Source organism: Brienomyrus brachyistius, chromosome 2, assembly GCF_023856365.1.
Source record: "Brienomyrus brachyistius isolate T26 chromosome 2, BBRACH_0.4, whole genome shotgun sequence".
NCBI lineage: Eukaryota > Metazoa > Chordata > Actinopteri > Osteoglossiformes > Mormyridae > Brienomyrus > Brienomyrus brachyistius.
In genome coordinates, this window is record NC_064534.1 from 6,830,262 (window position 1) to 6,854,150 (window position 23,889).

Sequence of the window (23,889 nt, forward strand, 5' to 3'; positions counted from 1 at the left end):
TTCAGGCAGAAGATCATTTCCACATTTGCCCGGCTCAGATGGCAGGGGGAGCAGAGATAAGGAAGCTACGCTCCTTACCGCTGTCACATTCGGCTTACATCTCAGCGCAGGCGGGCCGCGTCGGCGAAAAAGCGCTTAATGGACTCCTCCGCAGGTTCCCTGGCTCCCTCCCAGCCGTGAATCCCAAACCCGGAAAGGCTCCGCGACCCAGCGGTGCAAACGGAAGGCGGCACGGAATTAGCACGATAAAATGGGGGAGATATCAACACGGAAAACAGCGCGAAGGAGCAGGACGGCAGAGCCATTCTTGTTTGTTTGGTCGTACAAGTGCGAGGCAGGATGGGTAACGGGTTCAGTACCTTCAGAATAACCAGCTGACCATTTTCGGTGCACGTGGTGATATTCTGGCCACTCTCTGAAGGCTTCTGACCATTCAGAGCTGAAGCAAACAACTCTCAACTCCTACCAAATCAGGATAAACCTATGCAATTAGTCCTAAATGGGAGTTTTTTAAGTAACACTTTCTATGAATGCCATGTCCATAAGAACACAATCATAATACGTTATAATCCAGTCATGAAGCATTATAAACTTGGCAATACATATTTATCAAAAGATATAACACATTATAGCCATGTTTATTATGCATTATAAATGCTTTATGAAGCTCTCAGGTACAATGCACTATAGATACCTTCGTAATGCAGTGCGAAGCATCATTATTGCTTATACCAATCAACATAATACATTATGAAGTTATCTATAGTGCATTATAGATGAGAGCTTATTTGGCGCTTATGACATATTATAATGCATTATGGATGACAGCTGTAAGTAAAGTGTTTCATTGTCTCATATGTCGCATAGAGTGTAAAACATAGACTTACACTGAGTGTAAAACATACTGTTCAGTGAAATGCTGGGTCGCCTAGTCCCAGACAAAACATATTACAAACATTAAATAATAAGTATCTATGGTGTGTGGAAAAAGTGGAGGTAGTCCAAGTGTCCAGAAATCAATATGTTTGGGTTAAGCGGCCCGTAGGAATGTTGATGTGCAGGTCCAGTGCACTGCGCTCCGTTTAGGTCAGTTTTGTCCGTGCAAAGAAGCTTTTTTAGAATCAGTTTATTTTTTTTCCCCTTTTCACACCATATTAGTTCTCCATATTTAAGCGAGGCAGCATAAGAGAGATCGACTGGCATTTAATCGAATCCGCAGCTGAACTGGACGAAAGCTGAACCAAACTGCAGGCGTCGAGATGGCACAGACGGACTTCCGGAGAGGAAAGGGAGATGCAAAGCACACACGATAGGAAGAGGAAGCCGACGCTGTTCTGACAGCAGACAGCGGAGGATCAGGAATACGCGGCCCAGAGAGCAGCAAACTCTACGCCGAGTTTCATCTCGGCTATTGATTTCTATTTTGTTATAATTGCTATTGATCACTGCCGTAAAGATGATTACTGCTGTAAGGACAAGGGCAGCACGGCACCTAAAAATAACACATCCATTGAAATTCCATTTTCTATCCACGAGAAAAACCGTAATTAAAATATGAGGTCATATTTGACAAACACAAAATGCCAGCATGTGTTATTCTTTCTAGCCGGAATCGATATTGGCAAACAAAGTGGCTTGCGCCACACTCATACACTAAAACGCTCTACTTCGATTCCAGAACAATTAATCGCTGCGTTCAGCCTCATCGACGACGCTCGGCGTTAAATGTCAGTAGGGGTTACTGCACTCGCTCAGCGCTTGGAGACTTTTTGTCAGAAAAATCTGTTTCTCGTGTCGTTTCCGAAACCCGCGAAGACAGGAGACCGGCAAAATCAGAAAATGAAAGACAGCTGCGTTCGGTCGCGTTTGATTCCCACATCCTGCGAAGAAAATCGTCGGCGAGCAGCTGCAGACACGCAGACGGGATCACCGGCAGTTTCGCACAAGTTGCATCATTAATTTATCGTTTGCGCTCCAAAGTTGTCCTGAGGAAAATTATCAGTCGTTCTCGACTCTAAATGATTGACTTTCACAGGAAAGTTCCATGAGCTTTTCAGGGTGTTAATTAGCCTTCGTTTGGCCCGACGTCGCACATGTAGGGGTGGGAAAGGCCTGCCTTACAGGGCGGCCTACACAAGCACATCCTCATCGCCTTATTTATGGAGCGTTCAAAGCTGTTCACTCACTCACACTCTCGCTAGTCCCTGTACAGAAAAATCTATGTTTTTCGCCATATCGTGGATCAGTCAGTGAAACAAGGTGAGGATTTTGACACATGACTGTAACCTAGCAACCAGACATTTGCAAAAAGTGAAAAGCAACAACATAAATAAAGTAAATAGAGATGTGTAAGTTAATGATTATTTTAAATTATGTCATATTTTTATCGTCATTAATAAATTATTATTTAAACTTGAACAACACCAGTCTTTTCAGAGATCGCCAATATAATCTTAAAAATACATTTATGTATATAGTTTCCCTCTATGATATTATTACGCTATTTGTATTTCAGGCAATCGGCTAACAACAGAGAACACCTTCAAACTGCATCATCGTATGTGTCATCTGCATGCTACAATTTGCAGTGCATTGTGAGTATTTTATTATATAATGGGCAATTTTGTGCTGAGAAAGAGAAGCTAAGATAAGGTAAGATGAAGCTTTATATATCCAAATATATAATATTTATATATCCTTTATATATATAAAGGAAAATTGGCATTGCTTTTACTGTGCTTATAAAGAATAAAGAATACAATGTAATGAAGAACACTACATAATTCAAATAAAGTAAAGAATCCAAGTGAAAAAAATAAAAATTGCAAATATACAGAAAAAGAATTAAAAGATTATGTATGTAAATAAAACGAATAAGTACAGTACTACAAAATGGCAGACATGCTACACAGGACCTGTTTCTATAATAGGGAGTGACAGTCTATCACTTCTGCTAACTCACCACTCAGCTGTCAGCCGTGTAGCTTGCCTCAAATGGAGAAAAACGTTGTGTTCAGACAGCGCTTAGAAGGTACTGTCACATCTAAGGGAAGTGAAAGTGATCCAGATTGGGCAGTGTTTGGTCTCTGCGTGAGGTCTGGAGAACAGCTGGTCTGGAGAACCAGTCTGCTTGTCCAGGTGTCGGAATGCTTTTGCCCAAAGCCAATCAAATAGTATGTGCATGTAAATTTGGTTATTTTAGTGGTCCAGGGTAGAGGTCCACTACTAATCAGGACCTATTTCCCAGGCAACAAGAACATGCCCTATCCAGGACATGGCTTTTCCTCAAAGAGTTGTACGCTGTGTGTGACTGAAGCACTACTGAGGCCCAGAACCTTAATCACCACATTTACAGGCATATAGAAGATCCATAGGTTAGGAGATAGAGTGAATGAAATGGCACAGAGAGACGTTTGTGGTATTTTCTCATGGTTCCCGGAGTAGGAACTGAATGGAACACAAGGGAGATACTTCTGTCCTTCACCAGCTGTGAAGGTTTTGCAAGGGGCCTGGTTAAACTCCAGGTGGCCCATGTTGAAGCCCTGTCCTCCAGTGAGTCTCTGTCAGTCATCTCTGAATGCCCTCCTCTGCCCCTCCACAGCTGCTGGGCATGTGAACCAGAAAAAAGGAACATGCAACCCAGAAGAAGGAATGGAACCAAAACAAAGTCAAAGACCAACAGGAAAACGGATGGTGGCCATGACTCCTCCAGGCAGCAGATCTGGTGCCATAGCAACCGGCACACATCTGAACAACAGTGAATCAACGCCTCATCTGAAAAAGGTGAGAAGAAATATGTAATAACTCATTCAACGTTTCTGGCGGACACTTTAGCTCTCAGGAGTCTCTAATGCTCCCACTGTGTCCTTGATAACAACTTTATCCTGTACAGAGGCAACAATAATCAAGTCATTTTTTTTTCCATAGAAAACCAAGACAATATTTTACAGTTCACATTCTCCCCATTTTTACAGACAGATTATTATTTTTTCAGGTTCCTCAGGAGTCTCACTAGGTGCATTCCAAAAACATGACCCAGGACACCACCAATGAAAATTTATCTCTATAAATGGGCATAAATTACCGTGCTAGTGTCTTAGGGTAAAAATGCCTGGATTTGGTCACCTCAGCCTTCGTACCGTGATTCTGAACTCCCGTTCCTTTAAGATGTCCTCCACGGCCTAGCCTCCTGTAATCTGACATGAATTAATCCATCTCCGGAAGATGTTAAACCTGAGACGAAGGAAACTGCGTACGGTTGACGTGATTTCGGATAGATCCCTGTGACGGATCTCCCGGGAGGCGAAGACGAGGCCGGCGGAATCCAGTCAGATTTATGAGGACACGGGATTTCCTGAGGCGGCTGTCATTGTGTTTGCAACATAAATTATTTAGTGACGAGAATATGGGAGAGCCACCCTTGTGTGCGCTAAACGTGCACATTTATGAATGATTTATTCCCGTGCAAGCTTCCATTTGTCACCGGATCGGTGACAGAGGTGGTAGCGCTGACGAAGCCGTAAATCCCTACCAGTGGCTCAGGAGGAATCAGACTGGAAGTCACGTCTGCAATGCCGGCGAGTCGGGCGGAGAAGGCTTAACCCACATGGGCTCTCCTCGCATCGCTCAGGAGCTAAGTGACAGGCAAACTCCACAGCAATCACACATCTGTTGCTTGCGGGAGTTTTACTTACACAGTAATGTTCTGAGGGCAGAAGGAAAAATGATTGGCTCAGAGAAATAACCAATCAAGTTCCAGAACAGGTGGGTCCAAGCAACTAGAGGAGGCAGGACCAAGACACCTCTTCTACAATTCTGATTGGTTATCTCTCTGAACCAATCATTTTTCCTTCTACCCTCAGAACATTACTGCGTAAGTAAAACTCCCATGATCACATCTGTTGCCTTCACCCCATGTGGGGTGGACAACTAGTCAAGCGCATGAAAACTAGTTGATAGGTACTGGTTACCTAGATTGGGTCAGTGTGAGCTGGTGGTACTGATGCGATTTGAGGCTCAATGGGTTAGTGTCTGGGATTGGAATGTCCTTAACCTCAAATAAAATATAAAGGGTGCATTTAGGCATTATTTACGAGAGGACAGGCCAGTAGGACAACAGCAGACACACACGATGAATGCATCTAAACTGAATGAAGGCAGCTAAGCTGCGAGGGAGAGCGTGGGAAAACAAGCACACCTCTTGCGGAAATATTCATGCGTTCATATGGAAGCGACATGTTGAATCCGCCCTCGCAGGAGCCGCCGGCTTTGATCACCGACACCCCCCTTCGCATCTTCAGCAGCAGGCAGGTAGGCGCTCTTTAATATTTCATCGCCTCCGCGCCCTCTGACACCACAAGAAGTGCGGCACGTGGCGAGCACCCAAGGAAGTGCCTGGCAGAGGCCGCTAGACTGGGAAGACATCAAGAGCCCCCCCCCCACCCCACCCCATAACATCCATGATGCGAGACGGCGCCAGTCTGGAGACCTTGGTGGGAACGGCAGCCTCAGCATCTCCCCATTTGGGTTCTAAGTCGGGATCGAGCAGGAGCTCACCTCACCCTCCCTTCCCGGACTTAGAAGCTGTGGTTTCCATGACGACCTCGGAGACGAGCACGAAGGCGAGCGTTCACTGGCTGTTTCGAGGGTGTTTGCACTTCGGATTTCGAGCTCTGAGTGCCGCGAGATGCTACCGGCAGGGGAGTGCTCTGTGTCGCTGTAGCCGATGGAGAGTTAACACCATTATGGGGGTAGCAGTGGGACAGATTAGGTTCCGGAAGTTGTGCGTGGGGGGAGGGGGAATCTGCACACTGCTAGTCACCGCCAGGTTTAACTCAACGGGGATGTGTGCGTTAGACGAGTGCGTAAACCAGCGAAACCACGGAAATGTCAGCGAACCGCAATTCCCAAATTGTGGGATTGAAAGCATTGCTCTCGCTTCACTGTGTCGGAGAAATCATATTCCGGAATTAAATTTTTTTGCACTTAATACAGAAACTTCCCCGCAATGTTTACACGTGGAGGCACATGTAGCCTGAGATGCCTGTGAATTAACATAAACACGCATTCTCCAAGTATCTTACTGTGGTGAAACATTCCTCAGATATATCATCTACCCATATTTCAACCTCATGCATGTTAAAGCACTCATTCATTAGGAAATGCTCATTTTTTTATGTAATCGCTGTTTAATACCGCCGGAAGGTCACAGAGAGGAGATGAAGTGAATTGTAAACTAGGACTGACTTGGTAAAAGTCAGAATTGAAAAGCTCCGTTCAGTCAGGAGTGTGTAAACACTATACGTTAAAATGAGATGTCTAAGTAGCAAGAAGGACTTTGATACAGAGGAATATTCAAGGGGAAGGTTCAGGAACATTCAGAAAGCCGAGGCAGGGTGTCAGATTTCTAGGGAAATGAATCACTGTAGCAAGTTGCGAATCATGAAGATCAGATCATAAACCACCTGCCATAAAAGCTCTTCAAAGAAAAAATGTGCCAGGGTGGGGGGTTTCCTCACATTTAACAGGACACTAAAGTTCACCCCGCACATTTCTGCACAGCTTCTGGACGGTGCACACGGGCTGGTCTTTTGAAGTTTGTCCCCAAAAAAGTCACGTCTGCCCACGATGTATCATAATCAACATGCGACGAGGAAGGAGGTGCTTATCAGATACGATGGGGAATTACAACACATCGGCCGAAAAAACGGACACCTTACACCTCGACCAATGACAGGAATAACAGAAAGACAGAAAGTAATTTTTTTGTGAACGCCAACTTCAGTTCTTTCAACGGGGACTTCTCTGAGTAGGGACATTACGGATCTGCCTTTTCTATTGCTAGATACCCGGGGAATTGCTAGAAAATATACAATAATGGATGTAAGAAAAAGCCAAAAAGTACAGAACCGATAAATCAGCAGAAGTATGATGGTGTACGGGGTAGAGTTCACAATAGAACCCGGAGACATTATTTATAAACCCTTCACAATCATCTCTAAGCAGCCTATTGAAAATGGCAGTAAAATCCCTCATGGTTAGAATCTAAACCAACAAAAAAGGAGGGTAGGTTCAGAACCGTCTGGCTAAATCGCTTAACTTGAATCTCTGAAAATATGGTGTAATCAAATAGAACTATTCTCAGATTTAAAAAAAAAAAACGGACTAATACATCGCCTGTGTCTGCTAGGGGACGGACCCAGAAGTGTTTCGCTAGGTCTGAACTTTTCATATCTCATAATAAGTACATCAGAACCTCATTTTTAAACTGGTATCGGTAGCAAAAACAAGAGTCATTGCAAATTGGGTTCTGGCTGACATCTGTAGCAAAGTGTAAAGCCATGATATATAAACGAATAGCGGTGCAGGCCTCTCAAGTTCATAAACAGAAGCAGAATCGTTTACTTTGTGGGTATCGTGCAAAAAAAAATCAGCATAATAAATTATACGCATAAATTACAGTTTGTGCCTAATGCAGATAGTGTGCAAAGTGCACTGCACTGTAGCAGAAGGGGGGTCCCATGGGTTGGGGGCATGGGGCGCAATATACCGTGATGTAGCAGCAGGTGCTTAGATGGGCAGGAGTAAAGGGACAGTCAAAATCGGTGCCTGTAAGAAGGATTACTGATATAGTCCTGTAAGCGCAGTGTTTGGGAAAGTCCACGCCCATACAACATAACCAGCAGTGGGCCCGCAGCACTACCAGAAAATGTAAAATAAATAATCATAACTGTAAAAATGTAGGTGATTCTGGGTGCATGTGAAGTGTGTCATGCAAGTAGCTAGGGTTACCAGGAGGACCTTCACGCAGCATGGCGGCACTGGGAAAGGCATAGCGAGGGTAGGGCAGATGGCAGAATGTAGGGCAGGCAGACCACATGCAGGGGCTGTGTCCACTCCTAGGCCCCGCTTTACGGGGACGGCACTCAAGCCCCAGAAAAAGCACGCGGTGCTCCGAGTCCTCGGCCGTCCATCCACTCGTGATTCTCCTGCAGTTCCAGCCACCTTCTAATAAGCTTAGGCACGAGGTCAGAAGTCACATGGTCAGAAACGGCCGACGGTAACGGTGACACTGCGAGGTACTCAGAGGCCGTCGGGCGGGATCCCTGACCAGGGAGGGCTGTGCAGTCAAAGTCAATGAAGTGTGACGCAAGGTTAAACACACTCCGGACTCAGGCAGTACCGTGACTTCATCCAAACGTTCTTCCCAATCAATTCAGCTTTCCTACACCCAACATTTCAGACCTCCATTAAGCAAATGTGATTCCTTACGGATAATTCAATAGACCTTCAAGTTCTGGTGTAATAACGCGCCCCAACCCGCCACGAACATCCGTGCTATGGATTACAGAAGGCGACCAACAGCAGTGGTTAATTAATACTCATTGTAGTTGTCCCATGAAGTACGGGGCAAATCCACCTAGCTTTTGTGCGTTAAACGCACCTGCATAAACATCCCTTTTATTTCTGTAGTAATTTGTAGAGAGCTGGCTGCGTGCCCCAGGAGTGTATTGTATGAGTGGAATAATTGAACAAAGAATCAGTTCAGTGAATCACTCCTAATTAACTGACATGTCAAATCAGTATAAATGTAACATGTACACAACGCCAGCTCCCCTCTTTTTTTCCCCCAAAGCCCGCCCCTTTTTTTTCAGCCAATCAGCTGTATAAAAAGCAAACTAGGTCTGGCATGGCTCTGCAAGTTAGACACAGCTTTACAGCCTCACTTGCCACACAACAGGGGCGTGTCTGTGTCTAAAAATGCCCCCTATAGGGCAAACTGAATATTGCCTGTTCACCGTCCAGAGGGACTGTGCTGACTTAAGTATAGCACTTAGCATGAACCACTCTAGTAAAAATGCCCGCTAGTCTTAATGGGTAAAATGGAAGCCAGTATGTAAATCACATTTTTAGTACATACATTACCTTGCCTATACTGCGGTTTATTATATTTTATTTGCTGAGATGAACACTGACAGACCCTGAATTATGCATTTCACAGAACTATTTGACCAAATGAAATGAATGCATTTCTGACCAAGCAATCGGCTACGGTGACTTTACTGTCTGAGGTCACTGGGGTGACACCGGTATAGTCCCTTTTACAGTACTAATTCTGAATCAGTCACTGTACATCAGCTCGGTTGCCTGCCGCGATGGGGTAGCGAGCGCAAACACACCTCTATTTCGGTAACATGGTTTGCGAGGCCCCCAACAGCCGGCCTTTGCCCTGCCTGCTCCGGTTTAGACATCGGCCACAGGGACGCGAACACCGACCAATCCAAAGGCAACAACAATCAGGCATGCCACTCAGGCATCACACAGCGTGGCCCATTTCACCGAACAAGTCCCCCACAAATCTACTCCCTCAACCGCCATGCTTTACATGTGCAGGAGCGCAAATAGATGGGTTATGAAGAAAATAGGGTACAGGCAGAGGATGCTGGGAGTTCACGCCTGAGGAGCTTTAGCTATAGACAGGAGGAGAATCTATGGGAAAACACACCCATAGATGCCAGGTTGACAAGGCATCTGGAGGTGGGGAGGGGATGGAAACTCCCAGTGACGGACGAGGAGCTGCGAGGAAGCGCAGGATGCATGGTGACATCATCACCCGGGTCCCCCGAAGAAGCACCACGTCTTCTAACGGTATCTAATACCTCCACCCGCACTGTGTTGGGGGCTGGCCGGTCTACTTTTTTTTTTCCTGAAAGGATGACAGGGGCTCTGAAAGCCAAGGTGGATGTGCTCGTAGAGATACAGGAGCAGAAAATTAGTTTAGATAATTATAATGACTTGAAGGGTAGAGATAATGGAAATGGACAATTAGCTGTCTAAATTTCTCACACAAAAAAGCCCCGGTTTTACCCAGAGGTCTTGTCGTATACGATTATACGAATATTTCTCTTCGTTCCATCACATCGTTTACTCACGTTTTATTCATAAAACGCCATTTACGGTATTTTCATGTCGTGATCTATGGTAAGAGCCTTTCCCAAGGTACAACGACCTGCCCCGCTGAGATGGGTCATTCAGCAGGCTCGCTTTGGTCTGAAGCTACGTCCAGGGCTTCTCTGCAGCCGGATGGAAGACTGAAGACACGGGAGGCTGTTTTTACCAGGAGGGGGCGTCACCGAGCGCAGATGCTGCCCGAGGCGATGTGAAATCGGCGAGCCGTCAGACTGACTGTGCGGCGCGGCCCACAGGGAGATCAGGCCCACGCTGGTGCGGCCGACGTCCCGGATAATAAGTCCCCATCACTATGACCTGTCAGATGGCATGAAACATGACGAAAGGGCTCCTCCCCCCCCACTGGCCCTTTGGTGTCTCCCAGGAGTCTTCATGCTGCAGAAGGCTAATCCTTCTCTCACCCCACCCCCCCCGCACCTGTTTCTAGGCCTCGAGGACGACCTTCCACCACGGAGACACACCCTGGGCTTCATGGCATTTCGTCACCCGTCTCCTTGGATAAGGCCTCAGTCCATGCTACTGCTGCCGGATCACCTGGAGCCCCAATGCCTATCAAAGCCCCCCCCCCTCCCCCCATAATGACTCCCATACACCCCCCGCTCAGCTCACCTGCCAGTGCACGATACCAAAGGAGCCCAAACAAAAATCATGTTGACTCTTGACGCAAATCTTCCATCAAACTACCGCCACACGTTCCTGTTCGCCTCCGAGCTCCTGCCCCCTACAGCGACGAGATCAAACAGCACGCTGCTAACCCCCACCCTCTTCCTCCCTCTCCCAGGGGTCATAATCGTTCTCTTTTTCCTCCTCCTCTCTCATTCTCTCTCCTTCCCTCGTCTCCCCCTTCTTCTTGACCTGTCTCTTCATTCTCCTTCTCTCTTTCTCTCTCCTCATCACTCCCTTCTTCTTCACCTCTCTACCTGCTCTTTCTGCCCCTGGTCTCTCCCCCTTTCTTACCTTCTCTGTTTTGTTGTCCGTGTGTGTACTGGGGGAGGTCTATAGGCACCCTGCTTCACTGTGAGGTGTAAGTACCAAAACACGGTCTACAGGCACTATGTCTCAAAGTGAGGGGGGGGTGCTAGATACCACGAAAGCTACAGCTACTGTTTCTGCGTGGTGGGGGGGGGGGTTTACACACATTGTGTGGTGTACAGCTGCTGTGTTTGTGCGGGGGGGGGGGGGGAGGGGGGGTAACCAATACCGTCTGCTCTTGGCCAAATGTGACATTTTTTTTGCTCATCCCCATGACAAGCCGCCAGCACTACTGTTGATACCATCTGCGGAAGGCAGGGCCTATACACGCGCATCCCTGCTAAAAGAGCAAGGCATTGTGGGAGACATTTACCCTACACCCTAACAGCACTGCCGCCCCCCAGGTTTGGAGCCCACTACAGCTATAGTCCCATGCCACACTCTGCCCGTATACAGAACACAGCACGGCTTACGTGCCCCCCCCCCCCCCCCACACACACACACACACACATATAACAAAGCAGGACAGGGCTAAATGAACTATGACAGTGGATGGTTTTATCTCTCTTCCCTCTTGTGCCGAGGCCCGGGATAATAAAGGCTGATTAGACACTTTTAATCCACGTCTCCGCAGGACGCAGGAAGCGCGGGCCGGCGAGCCGCTAACCGGCACGGCGTCATGCCGCGTTTCATTAACTCCGCGGAGAGGAGGCCCAGCGTGGCTGTTACTGCTCCAGAAAGAGCAGGCCTCTCTATTTATACTCCGACGTGGGAGAGGGCCAGAGACAGGCCGCCTTAGCAAAATGATGCTACTTTGCTAACACCTGGCACTAACAAGAATCCCAGCCTGTGAGTCCCGCCATCGGCCCCCACCTCCTCCGCTGGGCAAGTGAGTGACAGACAAAGGGAGACAGGAAGACTCACACAGCGGTCAGGCAGTGGTAAGAACGGCAGTTCGATTCAACTCAATTTATTTTTATATATCACAACTAAGTCACCCCAAGGCGCCTGACAAGAGTGTGTGGAGAACAATTATTACATCAATTATGCAAAATGATGCATGAAACACAAAAAAGGGACAGGAAATAGACAGAATTCAGAAAGAAAATGGAGGAGAGGAAGCAAAAACTCCCGAGTAGGGGAAAAAAAAACCTTTGGGGGGTTAAACAATGAGCAGGAATCTGCCCTCTGTACAACCATAACTGACCCCCCCGTACCCCACAGATGTGGCGCCCTCATCTGGCACCCAGCATGCACTTCTCTATGTCCCACATGGGTTTGCAAGCATGCTGATTAGGATCAGTGGTCTATTGCCCATGTCAGCTATCCTTAAGTATCTCCTGTTTACATCTGAGCTCAGAGCCAGTGTACGGTGTAGGCCCTTCTCTGATAGCTCGAGCAGACTGCCTCCTAGCTTATATCTTCTCTCAAGGTCAGCTGAGGACCTACACAACTATATCTGCATGCTTCATTCGTGTGAACAGCAGCTAGTTACCAGGAGCTTCAGTGAGGATTTACATTTGCTGTGGACCACAATGGCTTGAGATGTGTTTGCAACATTAGTAGCATCAAAGTCTTCAAAAGAAATGTTTCTCCTCTACAATGCCGTGTGCCTGATTGCCCTGGACAGAAATCTGGGGAAGAAACTACCCCGAAAACTGGATAAATTCCGGGAATGTTCCAGAATCTGCTCCACCATCATGGAAAAATGATGCAACAGAAAATCTCCTGTAAGCTTGTTATTTTTTTGGTGGTGGACGTTATTCCCACTAACGATGATGGAGGGCGACCCTAAGATCAGGCTGCAGTTAGTAATGATGCAGCACACCTAGTCAAGCAGCTCGCCGTTACCTTCAAGACCACCAGCAAATAAATGATAGAAATGATTTGGGTGTGAAATTGACACGGAGGAAAAACAACAGAAATGGCCGGGAATGCAAGCAGGCGATCCTGCGGGAGAGCTTTTCATCGCAATAAAAAGACTTTCACTTGCATCGACGCAGATGCTGTGATGGCTCGTATATATCGTTTTAAATGCTTCACATTTGCCCTGCGTTAAGGTCCAGACATTTTACATTTGTAGTCTCTTATTATTCTGTTTACACATTACAGGTTTATGCATATTTGTGTCATCCTGTGTACAAAGTAAGACATGATTTTTATTTGTATATCTTAATTATCAATTACCGATCTCCAGTATTATCTATCTATCTATCTATCTATCTATCCATCCATCCATCCATCCATCCATCCATCCATCCATCCACCCCCACTGCTTTTACAGGCCTCCTTATGAACATCAATCAGCAGCAGATTGGTATCCATTCCCCATGTGCCTCATGCTCCCTGAATCACTTGCTGCGAGCCCTCTGCCTTCCAGAAACCCCCCGTCCTCAGACACACACACACACACACACACACACACACATCATTTGGCTCCCTCTCATGAGCGAGTGGGAACCTCCACATGGTCCTGAGGGCTTAAGCCACGCACTGGTACAGTTTGGAAGAATCACAGCGGCCGCCTGGGCCTCGCGCCAGCTGACACCAACTGCCGCACTGCCACCCCACCTACATTAACCCTTTCATTCAAGGCGGCTGCCCACGGTGCCTTTACCGCAACCTCAGCTCCTATTCATCCATCGCGACTGAAAAGGCACAAAAGCACCGGAGAAAAAAATGGCAAGAACATTTATCTGAGGTAAACGGTGAGGCTCAAACTGGATCCCACAGCTGCAGAGACCACAGAGACGCTCTCCCGTATTCAAGCCAGGCCAGTGATATTCCCTCATTGACTCCGCGCTATTAACCTCTCTGCGAAAGTGTGCCTGCGAATGATTGATAAACTGGCACTACTGCCTGCTGACAGGAAAATCCACCTCCAAGATCCAGAATTGCTTATATAAATCTAGTGAGGTGAGACGTCGTAGCAAAAGAACCTGTGAAAAGTAGATCGGGTATATCCTCTAATCGCAGTGTGTCGAGGCTGCTCAGTTTGTCAGACCAGGGTAGATTTTAATCATTCCCTGACGGCACAGGTGCCCGGGTATATGTAAGCCCCTCCTCCACATCCAGAAATCAATCATACACGCGTGATTGGCTTAGCTAGCACAGTTAGCCTATAGCTTCCCCAATTTCTGTTGTTCGGCTAATGGTGAAATATGCTGCTATTTGCCGTATCTGTTCAGGGCAATTTGCATTCCGCAGTCCTGTTTACTGTGCTCTCTGTCCTTGTACCCACAAAGTAAAAAAAAAATCCCAGCCCCCAGGGGAAGAGCTGACTGCCAGCTAGGTAGAAAAACACAAGGAAATACAATACTAAAAGTGCACCCAACTGTGGAGCGGTGGCAGAGACACGCATGAAGCCGAGGGGATCTGCTCTGGGAGACACGCCGGCTGAATTATTTAACATGGTTTGGTCCTGTTTATGATCAGAAAAAAACATGTCGCCAGGGGTAATCAGCTCATTAGGGACGTCCAATGATTGGGCATTCCGCCTTGCAGAATAACTTGGATTTTATTTTTTTTTTTTCCTTTTCGACTGCCTGTCACTTCAAGCTGTGATAATAGTGGGGAGTAAGTAGCTGGGATATGGACCCCAAGAATTTCGTACCCTTGAACAAGGTTGTTTGCCTACTGCTGTCACAGATATTTAATTACTCAAACGGTACATGATATAACGTCACATGATGAGTTCATCCATCTTCTAACTGTTTATCCTGCTCAGGGTCAGGCCTACTGCAGGCAGCACGGAGCACAAGGCTGGGCGACACCCTCTATGGGTTGGAAATCCATTGCAGGGCACATATGCTCACACACAAACCATAATACACATGATGAATCTTGTGTATAGTCTATATCTATAGTAATAAAACACGTAACTGATTGGATCTGATCCTTGGAGAATAATCTTTATCTAAAACTGCAACTTTTTCTAATTGGATGGTTACAGCCCTGTTTATTTAAAGAAGCCTCTGAGTTAAACAAACACATACCCACTCATCAAGAGAGACCACCGCCAGCCAAAAGAAGGAAGAGGGGAACAGACCACCGCTAGCCAAAAGAAGAGGGAAACAGACTACCTCCGCTCTGAGGAAGGAAGAGGGAAACAGACCACCGCCAGCCAAAAGAAGGAAGAGGGAAACAGACTACCTCTGCTCTGAGGAAGGAAAAGGGAAACAGACCACCGCTAGCCAAAAGAGGGAAGAGGGAAACAGACTACCTCCGCCCTGAGGAAGGAAGAGGGAAACAGACCACCTCCAGCCAAAAGAAGGAAGAGGGAAACAGGTCACCTCCACCCAAAAGAAGGAACTGGGAAACAGACCACCTCCACCCTGAGGAAGGAAATGGGAAACAGACCCCCACCATCCAAAAGAAGGAAGAGGGAATCAGACCACCTCCACCCTGAGGAAGGAATTGGGAAACAGTCTACCTCCACACAAAAGAAGGAAGAGTGAATCAGACCACCTCCACCCTCAGTAAGGAACTGCGTAACAGACCCCCACCACTCAAAAGAAGGAAGAGGGAATCAGACCACCTCCACCCTCAGGAAGGAACTGGGAACAGGCCCCCTCCACCCAAAAGAAAGAACTGGGTAACAGACCCCACCACCTAAAAGAAGGAAGAGGGAATCAGACCACCTCCACCCTCAGGAAGGAACTGGGAAACAGACCCCCTCCGCCCTGAGGAAGGAACTGGGTAACAGATCCACACCACCCAAAAGAAGGAAGAGGGAATCAGACCACTCCACCTTCAGGAAGGAACTGGGAAACAGACCCACTCCGCCCTCATGAAGAAACTGGGTAACAGACCCACTCCACCCTCAAGAAGGAACTGGGAAACAGACCCCCTCCACCCTCAGGAAGGAACTGGGAAACAGACCCCCTCCACCCTCAGGAAGGAACTGGGTAACAGACTCCCACCACCCAAAAGAATGAAGAGGGAAACAGACCCCCTCCACCCTCAGGAAGGAACTGGGTAACAGACCCCCTCCGCCCTGAGGAAGGAACTGGGTAACAGACCCACTCCACCCTCAAGAAGGAACTGGGTAACAGACCCCCACCACCCAAAAGAAGGAAGAGGGAATCAGACCACTCCACCTTCAGGAAGGAACTGGGAAACAGACCCCCTCCACCCTCAGGAAGGAACTGGGTAACAGACCCCCTCCACCCTCAGGAAGGAACTGGGTAACAGACCCACTCCACCCTCAAGAAGGAACTGGGTAACAGACCCCCACCACCCAAAAGAAGGAAGAGGGAATCAGACCACTTCCGCCCTGAGGAAGGAACTGGGTAACAGACCCCCTCCACCCTCAGGAAGGAACTGGGAAACAGGTACTTTCCACACCAAAGTATAAACTGAGAAAACCAAATAAATAAAAAAGCAATGTACAATGCATACAATACTTAAAAAATACTGGAATAAATGATAATATCTAGTTGTCCAACCTCCTTCCCCCCCCACACACACACACAGAGCAGCAAGCAGAATTATTAATTTTCAAAAAAAACAAGAAAGCATGAAAAAAAACGATATGCGCATCATCTGTTAACAGCCCACGTTAAAAATGGCCAAGCGGGGGGAGACGGGGGGGGGGTGCTGATTATCATTTTTTAGTCTCTGTGAAAACCGATCGATTGTTGAGTCAGGTTTAATTATGATTTAAATACATGCTGTGGATTGTCTGAAACAGTCTAAAGCAGTGATTCACAAAAACATACCATAAGCCCTGGCCACATACCACCATTATAACCGACATTCACGTACACTGAAAACACAGCATCTTTGTTGCCTTTCTTTGCATGTATCCTAACCCTACTTGCCTGACAAAGACGATAATCACCAGTTTGTCCCTGCCAGACACTTGCATGATATCGTCATATCGCACAGCCCTACTCCGATGTCGAGGAAGCAGACCCTCTCCACGCGAAAGAAGGTTATATATATATAACTGACAGCTGTAGGCACTTAATAATGATAGTGACTTAGCGAGAGTGAAATTAATTAGGTGGCTGATTTCACGATGATCAAAAATGCATCAATATGGGAACATGGACGTACATCTCAGCTACCTGCCTGCTGCTGTCTCGCTGTACCAGGTACACGGGGCTGCAGGATGGCTGTGCTATTTTTAGGGAATGAGGATCCGGTGGGATGAAGACACGTCTGGTACTAATGTACCCGTACTACTTTGGCTCACACATGTGCCTCTGCTGGAGTCTCTCACCCACTGCTTTCCCATCATCCGGGGCACGATAAGGCTGCGCGTTTGTCCACATTTGACCTCACTCATCACCAATCCCAGTGCAGGAACTGGGAGGGAGGATTCCCACAGCCTGGTAACCCCTGATTGGTAGTTGAACTGCTTGCATAGCCCAAAGCTTCAAACACACCTGACAAAACAGTCCCAGACACAGAGCAGAATGTTAATGACGTAACCGGCTGTGAAATTCACGAAGAAGTAAACAGGGTAACCTTACCCTGCTACGCAGAAACAGAACAGACACATGCTGACTGGGCAGAAACACAGAGAGAACACAGGCAGCCATGAGCTCACCTGCATGCCTCCGATGAGACAGAAATGCATGCAGGGATGAACGGAAATGCGCCAAAAGACTCTATGATACACAAAACACACACACACACCTTTGTGTCCCTCAGTGAGGTGCTCCATGGAAATGCGAAATTGACTGTCTCACCATGGTAACAAGGTTGTTATTTAGTGCCGCAGACGTATGAGCTCTCTCCTAACACACCGGCTGTCAGCCGCTGCTACACCCTTCCGCTCTGGCCACTTTGTCCAATCAGGCACACAGCCCCACGCACCTCAACAACGCCTCTCAGATACTGCATGCGAACAAACACCCAGACTTCACCGATTCCACTCTAGCACGCTGCCATGAGCTTGCGTTCAAGGATGGGTAACCTGGCATATTGGGTGCCATCTTCTGCAGAACATTCTCCACCTATGATCCGGGCCAAATGAACATCTCGGTTTTAAAAAATGTCAGTGACCCTTTACTTAAGGCCATGGTTTTAGCAATTTATAAACACATTCATAACAAGTAATAATGCATTCATAGAACATTATAAAAATGGCTATAAATATTTATACAAAGGCATAACACATTATAGGCATGTTTATAATGCATTATGAATGCTTTACGAAGCTCTCATCTGTAATGAACTATAGATACCTTTATCATGTATTATAATGGTCGATTTAAGAATTAAAGATGCTTTGTACTGCATTATATAGGTATCTATAGCGCATTATTATGCATTCATAATGCATTATAAACATGGCTATAATGCTTTTTTATAAATATTTACAGTCATGTTTATAATGCTTAATGACCGAGGTTATAAATGACTAAAAACATGGCCTTAAATAAAGTGTTACCAATATGTCTCCTGAAAAAACCAGCCCAGACTGAGCAGGCAGCAGAGGCAGTGGTTACTGTAAGAGCGCGAAGCACAGCCTGGAGAGGATAGGCTTCTGTCTGTACGCGTCCATCTACAGCTGTGAGGAGCTCAATTACGGTCCTGATGGGCCGGGAGTGAGGAGGCCCACGGGCCCTGGCAGAGACGATCAGGGGCGGACGGGTCTAGCAGCTGCGTTGTGGGAGCACGTTCTCCACCGAGGCCCTCGCTCCAAATGCGCTGCCGTACTTCACATCGTGTATCGTCAATCAATCAGGCAGACAGCCCACACCACTATTCTTCAGACGTCCGTCCCCCTCTCCACCTGCCTTGAGTAGGTGGAGGGTGGCGGCTGTTGCCGGAGAACTGTGTATTGTGTGTGTGTTTGCGTGTGATTCTGGGGGCGGAACTCACCTTGTAGTGGGTGGGGCCGGATATGAGCCCCTCCCCCTTCTTGCTGAAGACAGGGCTATGAGTCATGGAGTCAAACTCTCCCTGCTGGATGCTCTCCAGGTGGGCTTTCTTCTGGCTGCCCTCAGCCAAGCCATTCCAAAACCGGCTGTACGACCTGCGGCCTGAGGGGGAAGTGGAAATGGGGAGAGAGGGAGCGAGAGAATGAGAGAGAGAGATGTGAGGGAGATTAAGCTTAATTGCTTTCATAACAGACTGCTATAGAGAAGCAGAATTGCCTATAGGGGGAGACAGAGAGAAGTCGTTGTTAAAGGAAATGAGTTTCATTACTTCTGTCAGTGAGGAACCACCGGCGGCCCACAGACCCTGTGACACTCACACATACGAGGTATTAGTACATAAACGGGCCACGCAGTCAGAGTCAGACCTGGAGTGCATTTCCTATCCTCAGGGAGAAAACGCACCGCCGTCCAACGGCCTGCGAATGGGCTGCACGTCACTGCCAAGTCTTTCTTCGGGGGGTCCGGGATACAGTGCGGCTCATCGTAGGTACCCACAGGGGGCGCCATTTCCTTTGCTGAAGTGGAACACTGATATGGCGCAGAGTGTTAGCCAGGAACGTGGAAGCAAACAGAGGCACAGACCTCAGAGTTTTCAAACAGACGACTAGGAGCAGACGGGTTCATGACATATATATACTGCTACATACACTGAGAAATGACTGGAATGCTGAAAGACTTCCTAGTGCAGAAAAACAGTACAAGTAATCTTTAACAAAATCAGCTTCAACTAGTTAAAGCTAAGTGGGAAGCTAAATTGTAGAAGCTAAAATCCATCCATCCATTTTCTGTACCCACTTGTCCTCTTCAGGGTTGCGGGGGTCCGGTGTCTGTCCCATAAGCTACAGGCACAAGGCAGAAAATAACCCAGGACAGGCACCAACCCGACAGAAAAATCAAATAATTTAATGCTAAAATATATGAATGGATATATATGTACACACACAAGTTTCTAACTATACCTTTGTGGGGACTCTCCGTTTATTGCTATGGGGAAAACTCTAATCCCAACATGACGACCTTAACCCCCCCCTCCCAGCCCTAACCTTAACCAAAAGTAACCAAACAAAATATAAGACTTATGGCATTTTTAATTTTTTTCATAGTATTCTCAGATCTTTGTGGGGACCTGAAAAATGGTCCCCATGGCATCAAAATAACAGATTTTTATTACATTATGGGGGACATTTGGTCCCCACAATGTAACACAAACATAATCCACATACAGGACATTGTGAATGTCACATGACTCCAGGGACACATAAATTCTTTCTGCTCCACCCTCTTCCCACCATTAGTTAACTGTCTCCAGGTGACCTTAGACATAACAAGATGGAGACGAACATACGTTGAGGGCCTGCTGAGTATACAAACAGCGCTACGTACAGCCTCTGGGCATGGGGTAGGAGGCTCTGGGCTTCCGGCATGTAATCAGGCTCAGGATGGAGCCTGGGCTCATATTCCGCACGACACACATGCGACCACATGTGCACATGAGCGTGGGGGGGGGGGCCCTGAATCAGCGCGTGGTGGACAGCTGGCAGCTGACGAATCTGGGTCGACCCATCCCTGCACCGTCGGTCTGAATCACTAGGGGGCGCCAGCTTGACAGTCACCATTACCACCAATGACCCCCCACCCTTAGCTTCCCACCCAACAAAAATACATTCAAGTGTAAGTGGTGGGGTCTGCGAGAGCAGTTAGGGGGGGCTGCCAGGCTTCTCAGACAAGCCCTTGATGTATTACGGCTACTGGGAACCCACACAAAGTGGGCTACAGTGGCAATAAAAGGTCCATTCTGACCATTAACGCCATCATGTCCTTCCGGTAACGATGCTCCCAGATTAACTGACCATCTTGCAGGCACCAGCAACAGGCTCTTCAGCAACCGTGGCCATCTCTTCTTCCAGGAACCACTGTCTACATCCACTCCCACCAGCCACATCACCTGACCGTGCCACGTCCAATCACACGGAGCTTCTGAACCCCAAGGCTCTCAAACGACATACGGGGGGGGGGGTTTAGCTTTACCTGCATGTGGGACAGGAGGGGTGGTCTGACTGGTGGAATGGTGGTGTAATTGTACGAGGGCTTCTCAAACATGCCTCTGATGTTGTATTGTCCTGGACCAGGGACACCCTGCAGAGGACAAGACCAGGGGAAAAAGGCGGGGCCAGTCAAGGTGGACGGTGGGGGGGGGAGGGGAGCTAGAACGACCTGCCAGGAGCAAGGAGCAGGGAGATGGGGATCTGAGCAAATGAGGGACATCGATCTAACGTGCCGAGACGGGGAGGAGGAGGACAGGCAGAGGAGCAGGCGTGGCAGAGCCAAACCCTGCGCTGGACAGACAACAGGCTGCGGTAATGATAGGGTCGTCTAGCGGTGTCATGTGCCCTTTGACCCACCCCTCCCCCGGCAGTCTGCTCCGTGATGTATGAACCATTACAGTCCACGTGAGTGATGGAGTCAGGCTGTCGGTAGAGGGACAATCGTTCAGACAAACGGTCTCGCCAAGAGAAAAGACACACACGTGGGAACACAGACACACACACACTCACATACACACACACACACACATGTCTGGCACACAAACGAGCACTGCATCTGCTCGAAGAACAAACAAACACACGCCAAGGAGCGTTCACAGAAGCGGGTCCACAGAGCACCATCTTCAGTTTGCAGCTATAATATAGCATTCTGACTACCTCTCTGGTTGAGCTTCGTATAGTGAGACGGGATTCCAGTTCCAGGAACCAATATTTAGAAAGGTATCCTCTAGGGACACCTCGTCAAGCCCATGAGGTAAAAACAAAGAAAAAAACTTTCCGGAACATTATATCTCATCCAGCAAAAATGTACCATGGAACCAGTAATCTGACCTTCTGGTTAAAAATCCCAAGACCGAACCCTTGACCCGAAAACTTCCTTGACAGTTTGATAAATGCAGGGATTTCTATTAAGAAATGCCAAGATTATTAAAAGGAGCAGATTCTGCAGTCTGACCATGATGATAATGTGCTGGTTTGATTAACACACCCCCGAAACATACTCCCACAGACATCGAGAAACATTTTCATTCAGTTTAAGCTGGGCAGAGTAGACAATATTTATAATTCAACCATTAACACACCTGGATATTTCACCGGATCAATATGGATGAAAGTCCTTTATTCAAGGTTGCTAGAGAAGAGCCGCAAACCAGACTCCAGTAAACTAAAGCCCAACATCTTTAACCAAAATGCGTATCATTGCCAGGAGGTACCAGGAAAGAACAAGCTGTATATCAGAGTGTGGTACTAAGGTCCATGGGGGACAGAGACTGGAGGCACCAATAGGTATTAAAGAGACCCCTTGCTTCTAGAAATTTCCGCCATTTCTGCTTTGCACAGAGATTTAGGTTAAACAAGCATGCCGATGACAACGAGATACCACACCACCTTCCTTGCTGCGTTAAAGATGGAGGAGCCTTATCTTAGCATGCCTTGTGAGTAGAGCACCACCCGTCACCCGCTTCAGACTCTCCGCCAGGGAGACACACACACCTGGACCTAATCGCAAGCCATATTCATCAGTTTCCTGTTTTATCTCTGAACACCTCGTGAAAAAACTCTGAGATAACTACCGAGAGGGAAAACAGGAAAGAAACACAGCCGGGGTTTGCGGCCGGGCGGCGCGTGTTGTGATAGACGGCCGGCCGCTGCTGCTTCAGGGCCGAGCTGGGAAGATTCTCCCCGAAGTCAAGAGGGGCGCAATGCCGAGAGAGCGATGGACCCACTAACGACCCATCTGTTCTGGGCAGGGCAGTCAGCCTCCTGCTAATGATGACTGATGCTGGGGGCTTGACGGACACGCACCCAGCGGACGAGGGACCCAGGCAAGCGTCCCGCGGCAGGCGGTACCTGAGACAGGCTCCACCCGGTGGACGGAGGTTAACCTCCCAGAAAAAAACCAACCTGGCTGTGCCAACGCCCCCCCCACCCCAACCACCCAAACACTGCAGGACCCTAAAGGCTGAAGGCAGCCTTAACCACCAGATAAGTCGCCCCCTCCCACCCCCTCATGTGAAAAGCCCCCCTCACGCCTCTGCCAACTCCCGTAATCAAAGAAGGTGCCAGAGAGAGACCAAAATGCAGGCAGGAGCTGCTTCTCTGTAGCTGCCTCCACGTTCTCGTCAAGGTAAATGATTAAATCAATACTTGCGCAAAAAGATCATTTAATGGTGAAGAATTAGATAGTAAATAAGGATCTTGGCTTTGTCTGATGGCTGCACTCTAGCTCCCCCTACTGGTGTTTATTTATTTTTTTCCCATCATTCCGGGCAGCTGTATAAGCCCCCAGGACAAACCCCTCACGCTATGAAGTCTGCTTCTCTTGCCCATGTCCATCCTGTCCCATGCCTGCAGTTTTGGTAAATCGGAGCGGCGGCATTGGCTGACATCCACGGGGGAGGCATGACCTGTCCCACACCCTGTCCCTGTGACCCCCCAGGGTCACTGCCCTGACATAAACAGCTACTGAAGACGGTAGGAGGTCAGGAAGCACACTGCGCCTGTATCAAACGTTGCACAACTTTCAAACCATCTGACAATAATCTGGCTGCTGTTTTGTTCGGTCCTTTATATGTCTAGCTGAGGTCGTCTCGGCACAAGCCGGATGATGCCAAACCACAGAAGGAGAAAAGACTATCAGTTTTACTAATGGTGGATCCTCCATGGATGGGTCTCTGGGAAAGTGGACACAGATTTGTTCATTTGGGACACCAGTCTATCTGTGCCTGAGAGACAGACCATCAGAATGGTAATTATGCACCTGAACAGAATGTCATGGAAACCCAGCCCTGCTGTTTAACAGCTAAATAATCTTACATTGTTTCTTTCCTCTGGTTTCTATGGTGATTAGCGCAATGTTACATATTCCAGCCGCTTTGGCAAAGTTAAATACCGGAGTAATCAAACGAGCTCTCATTCGCATGAGGTATCAAGAAGGTAAAAGGCTTTCGGTTAGATTTCACAAGGGCCTCGGTTTACAGGTTTGGATCTAGCCAAAGGTCCATTTC

The 23,889-nt window shown here is 47.7% G+C and overlaps 1 protein-coding gene across 3 annotated transcripts in view; it reads right to left on the reverse strand.

The window, feature by feature from the left end:
- The window catches only part of stpg2 (sperm-tail PG-rich repeat containing 2), a 45,485-nt gene that overhangs the window by 13,043 nt on the left and 8,553 nt on the right, over positions 1–23,889 (reverse strand). For 2 of the 3 annotated variants that reach the window (XM_049004040.1, XM_049004049.1), the window contains exons 7-9: positions 20,865–20,972; positions 19,202–19,364; positions 18,778–18,938 (exon numbers count right to left, since the gene is read on the reverse strand). In XM_049004040.1, the coding sequence (XP_048859997.1) occupies positions 18,778–18,938; positions 19,202–19,364; positions 20,865–20,972 (432 nt within the window). Of the gene's footprint in view, positions 1–3,377; positions 3,775–18,777; positions 18,939–19,201; positions 19,365–20,864; positions 20,973–23,889 lie in introns of those variants that run through there. The other variant, XM_049004055.1, reaches the window with a different exon arrangement.